The sequence below is a fragment of the Falco naumanni genome, chromosome 4 (genome assembly GCF_017639655.2).
Source record: "Falco naumanni isolate bFalNau1 chromosome 4, bFalNau1.pat, whole genome shotgun sequence".
Lineage (NCBI taxonomy): Eukaryota > Metazoa > Chordata > Aves > Falconiformes > Falconidae > Falco > Falco naumanni.
This window is the reverse complement of record NC_054057.1, coordinates 94031343-94049861: the sequence shown is the minus strand read 5'-3', so window position 1 is coordinate 94049861 and position 18519 is coordinate 94031343. Positions and strand designations below refer to the sequence as shown.

General features: G+C 41.8%; 1 protein-coding gene across 10 annotated transcripts in view; it reads right to left on the bottom strand.

The window, feature by feature from the left end:
• FOXP1 (forkhead box P1) overlaps positions 1–18519 on the bottom strand; it is a 390897-nt gene that overhangs the window by 150683 nt on the left and 221695 nt on the right. For all 10 annotated transcript variants that reach the window (XM_040591471.1, XM_040591469.1, XM_040591463.1 and 7 more), the window contains one exon: positions 17333–17514. In XM_040591471.1, the coding sequence (XP_040447405.1) occupies positions 17333–17503 (171 nt within the window). In that variant the 5' untranslated portion in view covers positions 17504–17514. The remainder of the gene's footprint in view (positions 1–17332; positions 17515–18519) is intronic.

The window sequence follows — 18519 nt, the reverse complement described above, 5'->3', positions numbered from 1 at the left end:
ACAACAGCTTGCAGAAACTTTTAATTCCAATTCCTGCAGGCTGTGCTGGCCTCTTTTACAGCAACCACTGTATGAATGAGTCAAATTTGCCAAAATGGCTTATGTAGACAAGTGCACACTTTAAAGAGGCACTAATTAAAAATACCCACTGGTATCATAATTTAAATACCATGAAAATAAACTGTAAAAGTAGCTCAGCTACAATCTTACGACTTTCCTTAGAGCTCGTTTACTTTAACTAGATGATGTTTTATTGCAGATGTATTCCTAGCTAAAAACAATTTTACGTCTTGGAGGAATTCAAGATTTTGATATAATTAAACAATTTATGTTAATATTTGTTTCACATAAGCTATTAAGAAAGCCCCCCAGAACAAGTGCTAATTGAGAAAGAGGCAAAGAAATAGAATGCTGAAGTAAGCAGCAAATTTATACTGTTGATTTACTGCTCTATCTGCAACATCCCCCCTCATTACAGCTCTCTTTCTCCCTCTCATTCTCTGCTATAAGGCTCCCAGCTGTACCGAATCCCATTAAAACACTTTCCTTCAGTGCTATTATCTACCACTTTCCTCAAAAAAGGAAGAAGAGGAAAAGGGACACAGAGAGAGGTGGAGCTTGGTATTATTCTTGATGCACTTCCCTGGCCACAAGTTCTCCAAAATCCCTTTTGTCTTTCTGATTTTTTTGGCAAGGAACACGAGTGGCACAGCTGTAGCGTAACAAAAGCAGACGTGAGATCAAAAATGAAATAAAAGTTGGTGCTGAGAGGGTTAAACCTATTTAAGGGGTTAAATATGCAATTACCGCTGACTAAAACCAGAGAGACATATAGATAAATAGAAGAAATGAAGTCCCCAGGTTCCATTCAGGAGCCTTCATCACATTACTACTAGACAGAAAACTCTTTAAGTACCATTTTCAGATGTTAAATCATTGTTCGTGCAGCACATATTCTCACTATTCCTGGGGGAACAATATCTGAAGACAGCGTGCTAACAAATGCAATCCAGTAAACAGGCATTTTTCCTCTTGTTGTTAGTACCTTTGTGTTCCAGCTCCCAGCTCTGTCATCCATGCCTTCTCTCTGCTTTGAAGTTAAAGTACTGAATGAGCGTTGTCATCTATTATCCAGAGTGTGCATGTAGATTATAAATAAGAAATAAAAGTGACTTTCAGTACACTGCTTTTGCATTAGCAAGTTGCCTTCTCTGTTACCTCCTCTGTCCTTCATACTTTGCAACCAACATTATATTAAAAACCTGACTTTTTAAGTGTTTCTTGTGGAATGCTATAAAATATGTACACAGCAGAGACAAAAGTTTTATTGAAACAAACAAGTCCAGCAGTTTAACCAGGTTCATGAGTTCAGCTTCAATAGACTGTTTAACCCTTATCTGCAGATGTCCTTCAGGCCCCTGACAATTAATTGCATCCCTGGCTTCTTTTGCATGCACACTGCTGAAAACACTGAGCTATTAATTACACTGAAATGATTTACAGAAAGAGTCCTTTCCGACTATTGATCAATTATTTATTAATATTTTCCGGCATTACGATCTCATCACATTTTTCATTTTAAGGCCCTGAATAAACACTTCTCAAACGAGTCACAGCACTGACCTATTTCAACTGCATCTGCGTGCACCTGGTCGGAGAACTCTTCTCCACAACACTGTGTTTCTCCCATTGCTCCATCTGAAGGAAGAGGTGAGCGAAGGCGATTTGCGCTCTCAGTGCCCAGACCCCTCAGTCTTTCCTCTGCCTTCCACTGGCCTCACCAAGCGCTGCTTCAGGGCTACAGACCTTCTGCAGCAGGGCCAGTTTAACTGAAAAATTGAGATTACTGAGGTCTGGTGTCCTAATCCACACAGGTTGTCTAAATTATGGTAGTTTAGGAAGCAGAAAAGTGTTCGAAGCCCTGAGGGTTAGCGGGCACCTGGTGAAGTACACACCAAGGATGTGCACGGAGAGCTCTGTCCTGGCCCCGTTCCAGCGGGGAATCCCCTGGGCCACCTGCGGGCACAGGCACAGTGGACTCGGGTCTCATGCCCAGATGTGCCTCTACAGAAAAAAAAGCAGGTTCTGGCAAAATCTGAGCAGAGCCAAACCAGGCTGACCCCAAAGCAAGCACTGTCTGACAACCTGAAAGTCACAGAAAGCCAGCTTTGGGAAGAGTAAGCACAAGCCTGGGAACAATACACCTCTAAACAAACAATAACGGATCTTTTACACTTAATAAACTCCTCGTTATTTCGCAGAACATCCATTTTAGAGGACCAAAAGCATGCTTAGGCACCTAGCTGCCCTTCAACTCGATGTTCAGCTCAAAGCCTTGGCAGACAGTAACTGCTGCACCACATCTATGATGTTTCAAGCTGATGGGAACACAGAGACCTGAAGACCAAAGCTCCTCTGGAGAGGAAGCAGAAAAGGCTGGACGGGATGCACCGCACAGGGACTGGCAGTGCCCCAGCTGCTGCCTGTCAAACTGTGGTATCAGCCAAGATGTTCTGAAAATAAAATCCCTCCACGCAACACGTGTGCACAGACGTGTGACAGACTACGGGCTGGCCAGGTAAGGAATCTGCAGGGCAGGCACAGAGGAGCCCTCCTTCCTTCATCCCTCCAGGTGTCCTGGATCTTTGTTCCTTTCAGCCTTTTGGATAAACAATAATTATATAAAGCAGCTCAAGCACAGTCCAGTGACTTTCACTCGGACATATGGGAGCCAGTCGTTTCATAAAGCGCTTTTGGTAAATGATTCAAGTCCCTATAAAGACCAAGGCAATCTAGTAATGATTTCCAAGGTTGTCACCTACTGCCTGCCCATAACGTCACGAAGGAAAAAATCAGATGGAGAAAAATGGAAGAGGCAGCACATATCCCTTCCTTCTCTCTACCAGGATAAGACTGAAATGTGATTGTGCTGAACAGTCTTTCATTAGCAGATAGCACACCTGCAGGCAGCTCAAACAGCCTGGAGAACATCATCCTTCCTTCCCTTAGGCAAGGTATCTGCGGATGGTGCAATCTCTTGGTGCACAAGGAATATCAGCAATCCCACGTGAGCGTGAAGGGCGCACTGCTGATCCCTCCTTTGGTGCCAGCCCCAGGTGCACCCAGGCACAGGACCCCCTCCTGGTATTCGGCACCCTTACTGCCCCGGTGGGAGGTATGTTCAGGCATGCAAACTAGACATGACTGCACTGCAATCACCACCTCAGCTGGCTGCACAGGGTGTAGCACTGGTAGAAACACAGCAAGTACCAAAATCAGATGCTTGGAGCACAAATCTAAAGAAATGTCAATGCAGAGGGTCCTAGGATGTATTTCTAACATGTCCAAATACTTTCTCCAGCCCAGCTCTGGGCTTCATTTTGTCCTGTGTGTCCCTGGCCTTAATGCCTTAGCGGCATCATCAGCCAGTGGTCAGCCTTTCTTCTGCTGATCCTGAATAGGGAAATTTCAAGGGGCTAGAAAGGAAAAAAAAAAAAAAAAAAAAAAAAAAAAAAAAGTCATTCCTCTCCAAGAAAGATGATCAATCCTTCAACTGGTAGCTGCTGCGTCACTAAAAAGAGCAGCATCACCTTACAGGACAGCATGCTGGAGATTTCCTGAAAAGTTGCAGTGGCTTTGCTCAGACCCAGTCCTACCTGCTGGATGCCTGTCACTCCTGGAGGTTTGTCCCTGCCCGTCACACAGGAAAACATAAGGAAGCACTTTTTTCTCTGGTAGGGGCCAATTTTCCATCCACCTCCTGTCCATGGGACTGAACAAACCAAGCCCCAGCCCAGCTCCCTTACTCAGCAAGTTTGTATCTTTCCCAAGATTACTAACGAGTAAATACTCCCAGGTTTCACGAGTTCATTTAACAATAGCTGTATCTCCCCAGCACAAGGGGATCAGCTCCTAAAGACAAGATGAGAGAAGGTGAAAAGCTGGTCTTAGGAAACATGAGATCAGCTACAAAAGGGATTCTTTGCTGTCAAAGCATAATATGTCAGCTTGTGATAAACCTGAATTGCTTCATATACCAAGGATCACTAGACATTAGCTGCTTTTTATATGGCAATATGGTGCGAAGGTTTCAGACAGAATATTGTTTTACGTTGATCACGATAAAACTCTCTGTAGCTTTGATAAAGCCTGCATACAGGCTTTTCATTCAAACTAATGAGTGATACTGGCTGTTGGATGCCGAGACACGCTCTTGATGCTTTCCAGTGGTTCAACTCATAACCAGGAATCAATTCAGCCTGGATAAGCAAGTGTTACTCATCTAAAGGGTTTTGAATGATGATCCTGTTGCCTGTGTTTTCCCCTAGGTACATCTGAAAAGGTACGGTGACAAAGGGAGCACCACATGTTGGCAAAGTACCGCTCTTACCAGAGGGATCTCCTGGGTTCAGCCTGCTCTGAACGAACAGTTGGCTCACACTGTAATCAGCCATCAAACAGCTCAGACCCTATGGGCTATTCACTTAGCACAGGCCTTTTGCTGCTGTGTTTTCCAACATCTGTTTCAATGCTTGTCATCTCCCTGCTTTAAACAAATGTACTGCAGATGTCTTGTCTTGTGGACGACAGAGACTTGGCAGAGACGGGAACAGTGGCCTCCAAACGACAGAGGCACAGCTACAGCAGTTATTATTGGGGGGTTCTGAATGGACTCTGTGCATTAAACATGAAATGAGATTTTACACTCACACCCCCACCCCATGTCCCCATTTAAACCTTCTGTTCTGTCCTTCAGATTTTAAGGACTGATGAAGGACAGGGATCAGGATGCAGAGATGCAGCCTACTCAGAAACATGTGGCCCGAGTCTTCTCAAAAGATTTATCGTTGACATATGCAATTAAACAGGAAGACACCCTCATTTGCTCATTTTTTGCTGCAAGGACAATCTGATACAAGACTGGACATGGAGGAACATGATGTGGGGTAAAGACAGCAGCTTCTGAGACCAGATCCTAGCCTGAAAACAATAGAAAAGAGACTTCCTCAGGCTAAGACTGTGCTTCTGGAAGAACCAATACATTAAATGAGATAAACAAGAACCTATCCCTATAGGTCACTGTGAGTTGTCTCCAGATGCATCCCTCCTCGGGTGTTTTTTTTTTACGTAAATCCAGTTTGACCTTCCACTAGGAAAAATAGTCAACTGAGATTTGGCATTTTACATTTTTTTGAGAGTGCTACTTTTGCCCCTGCAAACCCATCTTACCTACAGCTGTTTGAGGTTTGGCTGGGGGGAGTTACATAGTTAATAAGATTCTGAGAATCTCACTTTTCAATAGCTTGGTTAATTGGTGCAATAGCTGTAAAGAGGCTGGAACAAGCCAGGTGCTAGCTGGCTGCTCTTCCCACTGCTCTGTCCTATACAGTGAAGGCGACATGGCTATGTCTACACTGTTTTAAATGTCAAGTGCAAATGACAGGTCGGTCCGGGATGCAGGTAATTTTTTTTTAAATCAAAGGGAAAGCATGTATCCAGCAGTAGGTCTTTGAACAAGGAAAACCAGGAGCTGTATCTTGACTGTAAAGTCTTCTGATAGTATCTCAAGGGATATTTTCATAAGCAAGTGAGGAAAACATAAATTTAACAAAATTACTGTATACTGGGTGTATGTATCCATGGGTCACTCTCAGAATGGAACAAGATAGTAAACATGCTGAAGAAGTCAATCTTTTTTTAACACCACCACAGATGAAGGAACAGACAACTCAGAATCTGGGGATGATACTAGTATCACTACATTGGGAGTGATTGCAAAGATGTTGCAGGAGAAAGCAGAGAAATTGTCTGTAAAAAGGGGATGGCATTTATTAAGGTTAAACTATAAGATGACACAATTCAGCTGGAATAGCCAAAATTCATAAATACAGAAGGAAGACAGCCGATTACACACTACTTCTTGGGAGAGGGGGGGGAAGCCTAAGGATTACAGCAGATTGCAAGTTGAGTATGAGTCAACAGGGTCATGCTGTTGCAAAAATGACATGTACCACAGTCAGATGCATAAACAGGAGCATTGCCTGCAAGTTACACACTGGGAAAACCATTGACTTCAGCTGGAAGACCATGTCATTAGAGCACTGCAATTCAAGACGAACACAGACTGGTTGGAGACAGTCCAGAGGACAGTGACCAGAACGACCACAGCTCTGGAAAATAGGATGTACAAGGAGAGAGCTAAGACTGCTTAAGTTCTGAGAAGATAGAGGGTACAGACAGGGGAACGGCATTCATGTATGAGAAAGGATGCTGTAAAGAGAAAGGAGACAATCTGCTCTCTGCCTGTTACAAACGCAACAAGTGGGAAGAGGCTGTACTTGAAGGATAAATATTTTGGTCAGACATTGGGGAGAAGCTTCCTAACAGAGAGTTAAGCATCAGGAGTGCCCGGGCAGGAGTGAAACCTCCATCGACCGACTGGTGAGACACATATCAGACAGACTCAGGAGTCTCAAAAACACACTGTACCCCTGCTTTTGGTCTGCATGGAGAGACTTGGGCCCGGGGGGAAGAAGTCTATTTTTCCAAAATCCACAAAGAAAAAGGCTTAAGAGTGGAGAGCAGTTCCCAGCAAACGTGGGCTGGTGGGCTGCCCTGCTCTGTGCGTGGCCACAGTGCCCAGCACTGCAGAAGTCACCACCGCGGGCTCTTGGTGACCTTGCGAGGATCCCCACACGTGAACACGGCACGCGCTTCCCTGCCCCCAGGGAAAGGCACATACTTTTGCTCGCAGTTCATGAATCTTTGACGTACAGTCCCTATGACACAACCTTGGAAGACCGTATCTTTTATTTATTATGCCTAGCAATTGTCCTTGTAATCAATTAGGAAAAGAAGCAGGTGGTCAACAGAAACTGCAAAATAAAACCCCTCAGTAAAGCAAACACTATAAGTTTCTGAGAAAAAAAAATACTGTAAACAGAGCTAATCACTGCTAAACCTTTATAATCCAGTCCTTGCCCAAGTTAAGAGACTGGGACCAAGAGTAAAACACTTTAAAAAGCATTAATTGGAAGAATCGGTGAATCATTTCTCAAGGAAAAGTAGTAGTCAGATGTATTTTAAACTCCAAACACTCACCGGGTTTGCAAAGGGGCTCAGTTCCACCCCGTCAGAGTGGACTAAGGGACAAGGGGTGCCACACCGCCTGGTGGGACGGTGTTCCAGGGACTGGGAGACACGCTGCCATCGTGGGCTTCACCCTGGCAGTTGTAAAGACGACTTGTTGAACCGAAAATAGCCCGCTTTTAGCTCCTCTATAACATATCTACAGTTACCAGCATTCCCTGTACCTTGTTGAGTATTACATTCAATAATACTAATAGGCTCGTATTTACCGTATCTTAAAAGCTAACAATCCTATTGCCAGTGCTAATTAAAAAGACAAGAAGCTGAAAAGAAGCAGTGGATTATTTCTTCAACATGGATTCATGCCTAGATTTAATAAAACCTGCTTTAGTGTTATAACCTTACATTTGTTTCAAGAACACTATAAAAGATAAGTTCTGCTTTTTGTTGTTTATTGACTTGGAGGGTTTTTCTTTCCGATCTGTAATATACCATCACAGCTACGGGAAGGCGATGAAGTAGACCGTTCTCCCTGAACAAAACAACCTTTTGCCACTCAAATACCACGACTGGGATGGTGGCTGTGAAGAAACCAGCACACCTATTCAGAGAGAAGAACTCTGAATACATGACCAGAGAGTAAAACGCAGGATTAGGGAGGTTTATCCGTAACGAGCCCTCCCTGCGACCTTACAGAAAGCACTTCACCTACAGCTACAAGAGCGTGCCACAGCCAGCTTTTCCAGGTGGCAGACCGTATGGTTTCTTCCAGCCACAGAGCATCCCTGCCACACAAACAAGAGCTCCCATGCATGCATGCTCAGCAGATCTGATGCCTCCACCCACGCCAACCCGCTCCACATGTACATGCCAAGCGCAGGACACATTCCCAGTGGGAATTTTTTTATTCCACTATGGCAGACAAGCTACCAAATAAAAATACTGCACTTACCCTAAAATGAGGATAAAATTAATAATGACAGACAGAGCAATGCCTTAATCAGCCTCTTCATCAAGAACTCTGCAGGCTTTCCAACAAAATCCAGAACACTTGATTTCCACACACACCTGTCCATCTTTCCCCAAGTTTGAAGAAGAGGATTGACATGGTATAGGAGCGGGTAAGTAATGCAATACAACAAAGCAAAGATAAACTACAGCCACTTGCCCAAACCCAGAGCTTTTCCTAGGCAAGCTCATCTTTAAATCAAGTTTCTCATTTAAGCAGAAGCCAGAAAAAGTCTCCTGGAGACTGTTGAGCCTGGACTTTGAAGATCTGAGTGCTACAAATGCTTTCCCATGCATGCGAAGAATCATACCCCATTTTATTTCTAATTTTTCCTGCAAGATGCTGGGCCCCAATACTTCGTAACAAGTTCCATTTCTCCTTCCCTGTGCCTGTCTGACCTTTTTCCTTCAGTGAATCAGTTAATTATGTGGCAACAAAAATACAAAATTATGATGGTTGAAAAACACAAATGCTCTGACTTGAGCCCAAACCCTCAATGTTGTGGGTCTGCTGCTGATTAAGGATGCCAGGTACTAGGGAAGATCCAGCCACTGCCCACACAGCCCTTGTGAACAGCTAGGGACCCTACCCCTATTTTAGCATGTATGCCACCGATCATTGGAAAAAGGAGAAAAAAAGCATGTATGTCAGACAGTCAGTGGTCTTACAACATTTCAGAAGTGTTGTAGTTCTTTCCTGGCAGAGGTTTCTTGGTATCAGTGATAGTAACAAGAAAAAATTAAGGAAAACTTGATTTGAGCACATCAACAGCAACCACATTCCTTTAGCCTGTCATCACTCTAATCCAAGTATACAATATCCCCCCCGCCCCTTCTTTCCTGCACTTAATTTCCAGGTAGGGTTTGTTAAAGCCTGAAATCCCACCTGAACTTTGGCAAGTCTTTTTTCAAAAGAATAAATAATTATAAAAAAAAAAAAAAAAAAAAGAGACCCATACACAAATATTTGGCTAAGCAACCCATAGCAAATTGTGTAATGCCAGTTAAAAGTTGTGTTTTCTAAGTATCAGCCCCAGAGGTTTTATCTGAAATAAAATCCTGATTACTTCAGATTCTGAAGGCAAACTGTGACCCTGCTCTGCATCTCCAAATTTGAAACATTTGTGTTGTGCCCCTCAATAACGATGCCTCTTGCTAGAAAAGAACAAAACCTTTTCAAGAACTTGCTTATTTCATCTAGTAAGGTAAGAAGGCCCCAAACATGCATATAAAAATTAGTTCAGCCTTGAAGCTTGATCAAAAAAGGTCACCCAAAATTGGAAATACAGTGCTCTATCAAGCAAAAATGACCCATCTCCAGGCATGCAAACGCCTTCTGTGTGCCTGCATGCCCAGCGACGTTTCTGTCTGTTAGAACCCCAGTCTTCAATCTTTATGGTCATTAAATGAGAATCAGAATTAGGTCAGCACACACAAGACAAGGAATTATATCCATTTCTTGCATCCTTCTCCTTGGTTTGCCTGGGAACATGCTCTCCTGCGAGGGCTGGGGGCGAAGGGGAGAACTGCGTTGATGAGTTTTGCAACATGTTGCCAGATAGATTAAATAGCCTAACTCTCTCCCACCTTTACTTTGCCAGCCTTACTTTCAGTAGCCTGGGAAAAAAAAAAAAAGAAAAAGAAAAAAAAAAAAAAGAAAAAAAAGAAAACCCCTTAAAAGAAAAAGAAGAAATATGATTAAAAATAAATTGAAAAGCCCAACTTGTAATAAAGCTGGCACTTGCCCCAGGCTTCAGAAATGTCTGAGACATGACACTGACTATACACTCTACAGACACAAGATATAGCTTTTATAGGGAAAAAAAAGAGAGAGATTTGCACTATTGAAAACAGGTTGCAAATACAGTTTATGTTTTGAAAATGTAGGGAGCATGGCTAACAAAATACAGAACACAGCAACAAAACAAGCAACACTCATCCTACAAAACTGTCATTATATAATGTTGCTGTTTATACTAAGCCTCCAAAAAATACCTTCTGTTAATTTTTTAATTAATGGGGTGCTATACAGTTAAATAAACTCATGAAGCATATTCACGACTTTTGCATTTTTACTTCATATCCCAATCTTTATTTACAACATTACTGTTATAAATTACAACAGTACTGTTGATATTCTCCTCACTTGCTGCGATACCCGATGGAGCTCCACAGGAGAAAGAACATAACACAGGAAACCGCGGCATTTCATTCTGCTCTCATTTAAATGTATTTAAGTCAGACAAAACTCCACTGAAAGCAACAGCTATGCTAGTGAAAACCACTGCAATTCCAGTGCTGCTCCTAAGGCACTGCCAAACAATCTCCCTACGTGCAGCACATTTCCAAATAAAGTTAAATTACTTATAAAATATCAGCAATCCATGCAACTTCTTATTACTGTGAAATTACTTAAGCCTTAATTCATCAAGGTGCTTAAGCACATTCCTAATTTTACAGGCATGAGAAGTACCAGTGACCTTAGTAAGACTAGTCACACACTTATATTTAAGCACATGCTTAAGCATCTTGCAACGCTGAAAGCCACAATGAGAAACAGTTCCATGTGAATTAAAAACTGCTTTACACCTTCACAGGCAAACCACCACTTCAGGTTTGCTGTATCCCAGGTTTGGCTGCACCACTTACTAGATAACCCCTAAAGTACAAAGATCAATGGAGGACGAACAGTCTCTAATAATCTGAATAACATCAACCATTTGAAATAGACTTCCAATTTATATCTGATGCCTACTAAACATCTTTTGGAGTGTATACAAGTGCTGGATAATAGCTTTAAAGCATTCCTTTGTGGACCTTCCCTAAACAGCACTCCTCAATGTGTAACTTTACTGCTTATGAGTAAGCATAAGCAAATATAAGGGGAGAGTGCACACACCTATGAAAACAGCTGGGAACAAACATACCACTGCTGAATTTTCACATGAGATGCAAGGCTAAAAAACAAACCAGCAAACATTTCAGAGGTTACATCTCTTCAAAGAGTCCACATAAACCTAAATGATTACTGCATGATCTTAATTTACCAGCCAAAGTAAAAGCAGCTATTGTAGAAAAAAAACACAGAAAAAAACCCAAAAAAACAACAAAAAAACCCACCCACCAACCCAGAAACCAAACCCCCCAAACCCTACAAAAATAGGTATCCATAGCCTAAAGAGGACTTCTGGATTTGGATGTGCACATAATCCAGGTGATTACATGTCTAATGATCCAGCTTCTGCACGTACATGCTTGTATCCACACACACAACTGCCGAACGTCGGGTGCCAATGTCAAGGTGCTTTGAGGACTCAGATTTATGCAGTTATTTATCAAAGACATTAGAAACAAAAAAAACCCACTAAAAATAAAAAAACACACACAAAAACACCAAGGCAAAGAAAAAACAATAATCACAGCAAGTGCAACAAAGTGGTAGTTTCCCCTTATCCTTCAACAGTTAGAGAAAATTTAAGTCTTGTTGATGTCAATAAGTAGTTATAACAAAGACATTAGTAATAGTGAGGATAGAGAATGCTGCATGAATGTTCTCAGCATGGTTCATTGACAAGAGATTTAAAAATTGAATTATTAAGGAAAAAAAATAATCATTGATTCTAAAATCCAGGCAAGATAGCCAGCCTACGTTAAAACTTATTTAATTTTTCCAGCGCTGCTTCATTCCTAAGCTCTCAGAGCCACAGCTTTTCCATTGAAAAGCAAAAGACATTTTACGCACAATTTTCCCTCTACTAGAAAGAGGTATATTGTGCCCTTCAGTGAACATAAAATTGATATTATCATCTCTTAGTTTATATCTCACTACTTAACCTTCAGATTAAAAGTTATTAGATTTGAATGACTAAAAAGACATCATGTCACCTTCCGTTCAATGTTGGGAGATGGCAGAACTTGGGGGAAAAGTCTGAATGATAAAACCACAAAGTTTCCAGGAGAATAAAGTTGTTTTTCACATTCTCTGATGAAACAGCAACAAGCTCTACAAACGGAATGATCTTTTCACCATGATGTAATCATCAATTATCAGTGTATTACAATACAAAATCAGACACAATCCAATAGCCTGCATGGAGTTTAATCTATACTTCCAAATGGCTCTTTCAATAGCAACAGCAGTTTAATAATTAGGCTTTATGTCTCTTTGGACAAAATGACTCAACACAGGCGCTCCCTCGAAGTCTAACAAACAAATTTAGTCTAACCCAGTTATGTCAATATGAAACAAAGACTTTATCTTGGATCTCATTTAGCAGTTTTGTTCTAAAGAGATAAGTCCAAATCGTGATCAATGGGACCATAAAACTCCTGATGCAGTTAGCAACCTCTCCCTACAGGTTTTCGAAATAAGAGGAAACTTACCAAACTATTAAAAAAAAAAAAAAGTCATTAATTTACTCTGTGATATATTCAGAATTCTTGCTAGTCAAATCTTCTTCTTGATCTGCCCAATTAAAGAAGTCTCTCAATAATACACCAAATTCCCCATTTCTCATACATTTTCCTTGTCTTTGGAAATGAACAAAATCTGAAGAAATCACATATCCCCTCTGGAGTTCGCCTCCCTGAACCTAACACCTCACATCTCCACATTTCTTAAAACAACTACTGCCAAAGGGCCCAACTGTGGCATCTTCACATCGATACCGCAAACACCCCAACTGCAGCCAGTGAGACCGACTGTGAAGAAATGATTGACTTGAGCACAGACACCAGAACCTAGGCCAAATTTCTTATGTCTATCAAAGATTCTTCTTATCTCCTATACACGAACAAAATTGTATTTTGTATTTGTATACATTCACCTGAATAAAGCTATAAGATACAATGCCATCAGCTTGTTCAAGGAAAAAAAAAAACCTTTCTTTCCTTTACTTTGTGGACACATGGCAAAACCAGTATTTATCTACACTATTCAGAAAGATTGAAGTGACACTTTATAATTACAGTATAGTTCAGCTCAAAGACAAGAGTGAAGAAACTTCCCCACAGTTCTTTATACAAGCTTCCTCCTTGTTTCTCCATGTACCAGTTGCATTTGTATTGCTGTTCCAGTTTGTCATAAACACAGTCACCTTGTAACCCTTTTTATCAAGCAATCTATGCACTACCTAAAAGTACACTACACTCCATCAGACAAGCTATAGGTTTACATTATACAAACATTCTGATTCTGCCTGCTCAGCGCAGGTTGTCAATAAATGCAAGCAATTGCAAAACAGCCATGTGTGTTTTTTTCCTTAAGAGAACACTGATACGAGCCTGCCAGTTCTGCAAAATAAACTCTTTGCAATCTCCGCAGCTAATCTGTCAACAAATTACTATTAAAGTCATACCTCCTAAAAGTTCAAAAGCATTCTGGATTAGACAAAAGATACTGAGTTTTATACTCGTGGGGCAGTACTTGAAGTTACGGTATCAAAGCCGATCTTGCTATTGATGTGGAGAGGTTTGTATTTCTGCCACCACGCAACACAGCATTTGGTGTCTTGCTGCTATACATTGGAATTCAACTTTGTATTCGTTTTCTTTGTTTAATTCATATTCTTGTTTCTCTGCTAATAACGTGAAAAACGCTTAAATGAATAGTCCTGAGGATAAAAATAAAACACAATAAATAATATTTATTTTATAAGGAAAAAAAAAAAAAAGAAAAAAGAACTGGCTAGGACTGAAGCATCAAATCTTCCATTTCAGTAGTCATCAGAAACCAGCAAGTAAAGCTGTGATCATGTCCATTAAAAGGCAGTTTGTCCCCATGAGTCTTTATTTATTACTCCTTGTAGGCAAAAGTCACCCCATCGTTACAACATTACGTTACAGTCCAAGGTGCCCTTGCCCAGCCTGACTTTCAGCTTGTGGGTCACCCCGACACCTATTTTGCACTTCCCAGATGTTTTTCCGTGATGCCTCAGAGTCAACAGATTTTGCCAAACTGCCTGGTACCCCGTTCCCAGGTTTTCTGCCCTGTCCCTTGGTTCTGCCTCCGTGGGCAGCTTGGGAGCAAGCTCCCGAGCCCCGCTGCCTCACCCCGTGCCATTTAGGAAGTCCAACGACCCAGGCAACCTTCATGCCTGCTCCAGGTTTTATAAGCAGGTCACCAAACCCCTGCCCATTCCACCTCATCCTGACAAGTCATTCCTGTGAGATGTCGAGCACTGGCACCCATGGGGTCAGCAGCAGCAGGAAGGCAACCTCTCCCACCTTCAGCAGGTGCCAGAATACTGCAGGAAAGCAGTTTTCTTCCCTTCCAGTCTGGTTCCGGGGGCGGTATCTCCTGTATGTATCACCATTTTTATCCAACCCTTCCACAGATGCACTGTCCCTGAAGAGTCACTTGTACTGCTTTGGCTTTCTTAGTTCACAATTACAAATGCAAACATCGTTGGAGCTATTTGGCTTTATTATACACAGCAGAACTCACCCCTGCATTTGCTACTCCCAGCTTAACAGCACATTTTACAAGATTACTAATGCTAAAATAATTTACCATCACATCACTCTCTGCCTCCTTGCATGGCAGAATCACCCTAAGATGACATAGGAAGCACAAAACTCATCCTACAAGTCCTCCCTGTGCTTACCACAACAGTGCTCACACCGGAGTTCCTTCAAACATACGAACATCTGTGGTGCTCCATATTTTCCCATAGTAAAATATTTACAAATTTGTAAACCCATGAAACTTCCTAAAAAAACCTTGAAGCATTTCTGTTTTCCTCTCTCATACTAACAAAGCTATCAGTCCTTAAAAATTCATACATTTCACAAAAAAATGGGAACCAAAATTCAGCACAGATGCTTTACACAAGCCATTGTACGTCCAGGTTTCAGCACTGTGCCACGTTTATCACAGGAATACACAACTAACCACAACAGCAAAGCTCAAACTACCCACCACTGATTTTTTTTTCCCAGACAAAACAAGTGCCAGGTGGCAAAATGAAAATATTTCAATGAAATGCTCTTAAGAAATCGCTGTTTAATTCAGAACTCATTCATTTGTATTGAAGAAGCATTTTGTAGAACGCATTCTGTTAAGTGACCTGGGAGCATATGTTGTATACGGAGAAACATCTAAACATTATGCTCCATGTTGTATGTGTATCTGTAAATGCTTGCATTAGCTGTCTGAAAACAACGGGTTTTCTTCTTTTCAGCATTTAAAAATATTTTCCAAACACAAAGATTGATATTTTTATGCTAGCTCTGATTACCCTTTTGTTGTTATCAGGTCTTTTTTGGTTTGTTGTTTTTTTTTTTTTAGTAACAGTTTTAAACTTTGCAATCAACTTGCTTTTATAAAGATAAACTCCATGGACAAGTTAGTCATCAAAACCAATTAAATAGCAGAAATCAAACACAGAACATAAAGGTCTTTTAAGAACTTTGGGAAAAGCAAACTCCCTGACCACATTTATCGTCCTGGCAGGGGATAAATAAACTATAAACCCAAATCTCAGCTGTGTGAAAGCGATCCCAAGCATGGCAATGCTGCCCGCAGCCCTGCGCCTGGCTCCCACGGGGCTGGCAGCGCTTGTGCCTGCGCCGGGCACCGCGTGGGGAGGGCCGGGGGACCCGTGTGGCAATGACCTGTTGCCACTCCTTAATTGACCAAACGGGCGGCTGCTGAATGACACAACCCATTACAGGCGAGATCACAACATTATCAAAGGTGGCACGAGCCCTCTGGATGGCTACGGAGGAGCCCTGCGCAAGGCGCCAGCAGCGAAGGTTACTAACTGGTGGTAGGAGTGGAGGAGCAGAGGTCTGAGCAATTCTTGTCTACGGCGTACACATGACCCTCACTCTGCTCCTCTCTGCACAAAGCAGCACTGGAAAATTCCATAGCACTCCTATGGAAAATGTGGCGTAATTAACTCATTTTGATATGAAGCCTTTTTAAGACGAGACCTTTGTGTTGAACATATTTTACTGTTCCACACTCCTCTTCTACTGTCCTATATTAATCAAAGCTGTAACCCCTGTTGTCTTTGCACTACGAATCAGAATGTGCCCCTGGCAAAGAATGAGGGAAAAGTCAACAGGAATTAAGTTTCAGTGCAACTGTTTACTCAACTGTGGCCTGCAGTTATTGAAATTTTATCCGTGGTTTTGTGTGACTACTGCAGTAATGAATTCAGCATGGCTGTGATTTTCTCACTGATGGTATTCTCACTTCAAGTAAAAACCTGTAGGATGAAAATGATTGAAACAACCAAAGTCTACGCATTTAGTATCATCCATTTTTCTGACGTGTTTAATTATGGCAGCTTTCTGTCTTAGCTTGGCAAATGGGGTCCCCCGCTCCTCCGCAAGCCTTCGGTCTGCTTTGTTTTTGAGTGCAGGTTTTTTTCTTCCCCACAACAACCTGCTAAAAAGATCACCGTACACTTAGGGGAGTCTTAACCAGCTGCCAATCGCTTATTTAAAAGGTTTTAAGAATGCTTATTGCATTAGAGAAACTGAGGGTTAGGCGTAAGTGTATTCGCCGTGGCTCTGCTGCAGCCTTTGTTCCCACACACGTTAATGATACATGCCCAGCACTTTGGTGTAAAATTTCCTCGGAGGGTTTCAAAATTTTATCGGGGAAAAGAAAAAAACTAAAACATATTACACAGATAATTTACACTGGTGAACTTGGTCACTTCCCAAAAAATACACTAATTAAAATATAAAGGCAAAACGCACAATTTGGTTCCAACTCTTCTGAATTGAGGAGTACTGACACAAGATGTACTTATTTATTTATTCTGACATTTTGCCGCAGCAGATACCTCTGCAGCCTTTCTCACTAATAGAAAACATTCTGTTGATAGAGGTTGCTAGGTTATATTAGAATTTGTTGCAAAACCAAAACTTAACGTTAGTGTATTTTCCACCCAGTGACACATTTTGGAAACCAGTTATTTGTATACAGTGGTTGACCCGATTGCTGTCACCAGACTCAACACATTCAGGCAACAGAAGCAAGCCCGGATCTTTGGGTATTTCCAGGGAACGATTAAAAAAGGAGCCCTGGAAGAAAAGTCCAGCATTTCTCTTTACATTAACGACTGCAATCCCCTACGGACAAAAATGTACAGAATGTCATAGGCAAGTCCTAAAAGCATCCTCTGACTGGCAAATACGAAAGGCTTGGAGGGGGTGTGGTGTTGTTAAATGCTTTACGCTCGTTCTGTAAGTAGGAAACTTGTAATACGTCTTACAGTACCTGCTGTTGCTGAAGATGTGCTAAATCTGCAGCCCCAATTTCAACTGAAGGTGTCTCGCCGTTTGATCTCACCTCCCGCAGGCTGCACTCTAGTAAATGGTTGCCACCGCTCGCTCCATTCTGAATGGCTGAACCGTTACTTTTTGTCTCAGTCCCAGATTCTTGCATCATGACTCAAAAACCTGAAATAATTTAGGGGAGGGGGGAAAAAAAAAAAAAAAAGCAGCTGTTAAAACAGTTGCTGTATATAAGGAGACATGCCCTGTTTTAAATCCTGCCAAAACTGTAAACATTTGTCATTTCCCTTCATACGATTTATCTTTCATTAATGGTTCACGCTACTAGTTTATGTTTATTTATCTGTTGGTACAGCTATAATTTTAGTAAGTTAGTTCTGTTCTAAATATAGTATTATTTGCTCAACATATTTTTTCCCTTAGAGAAAAAAAAATATTTTTGAACAAACACACAGAATCCGTAATTAAATTTCTCTAGTTACATCTGGATGCTTTTGTTTGAAACTGATGAGTCACTCTGCAACATACGAAGGACAGTATCAAAAACTTTATATGCACTGTGTAGGGGCAGGTAGGTGAAGCCCCGCATTCACTATTTTCCATTCATACCACGATATTGCCAAATTAGCACCTTTTATTACGCTGAAGCAATTTAGGTTGAGTCTGAGGTATGCTGGACACCATCAGTGTTTGTTTGGGGCAAACTGCTTCAACTGCTCATGGAATTAGTCTTTTGGGCAAATTTCTTAGCTATGGAATTCTGTCTGGCTGTGGACGCACTACGGCATTGCAGCAAAGAGCTTCCTGTGTTATTTGGCTAAACGTCATGTTAGTAGCCACAGCTAGTCACAGCCAGCCCTCTTGACTCTTGGTGGGTGTCTGTCCCTGGGTGCTTTACAACACTGGACTCATCAACTGTATCCGTGGGTCACGGGCCCCACGAGGAAGGCGAGGGTGAGTGCCTGCTTGCTTACTCCAGAACTGCTGGGATTCACACGCCTTTGGGAACTAACGGTCAGCACAAGACCCCCCCAGACAAAGCACAGCCAGTTTCTAGCCATGAACTGCTACTTTTGAGATATTCTGATGAGCTGTTTTATAGGTATTTCCACCTGCAAGGCCCCCACTTGCAGGATTTCAGTGTTATTAACCTGTTGTGTGTCTGCCAGC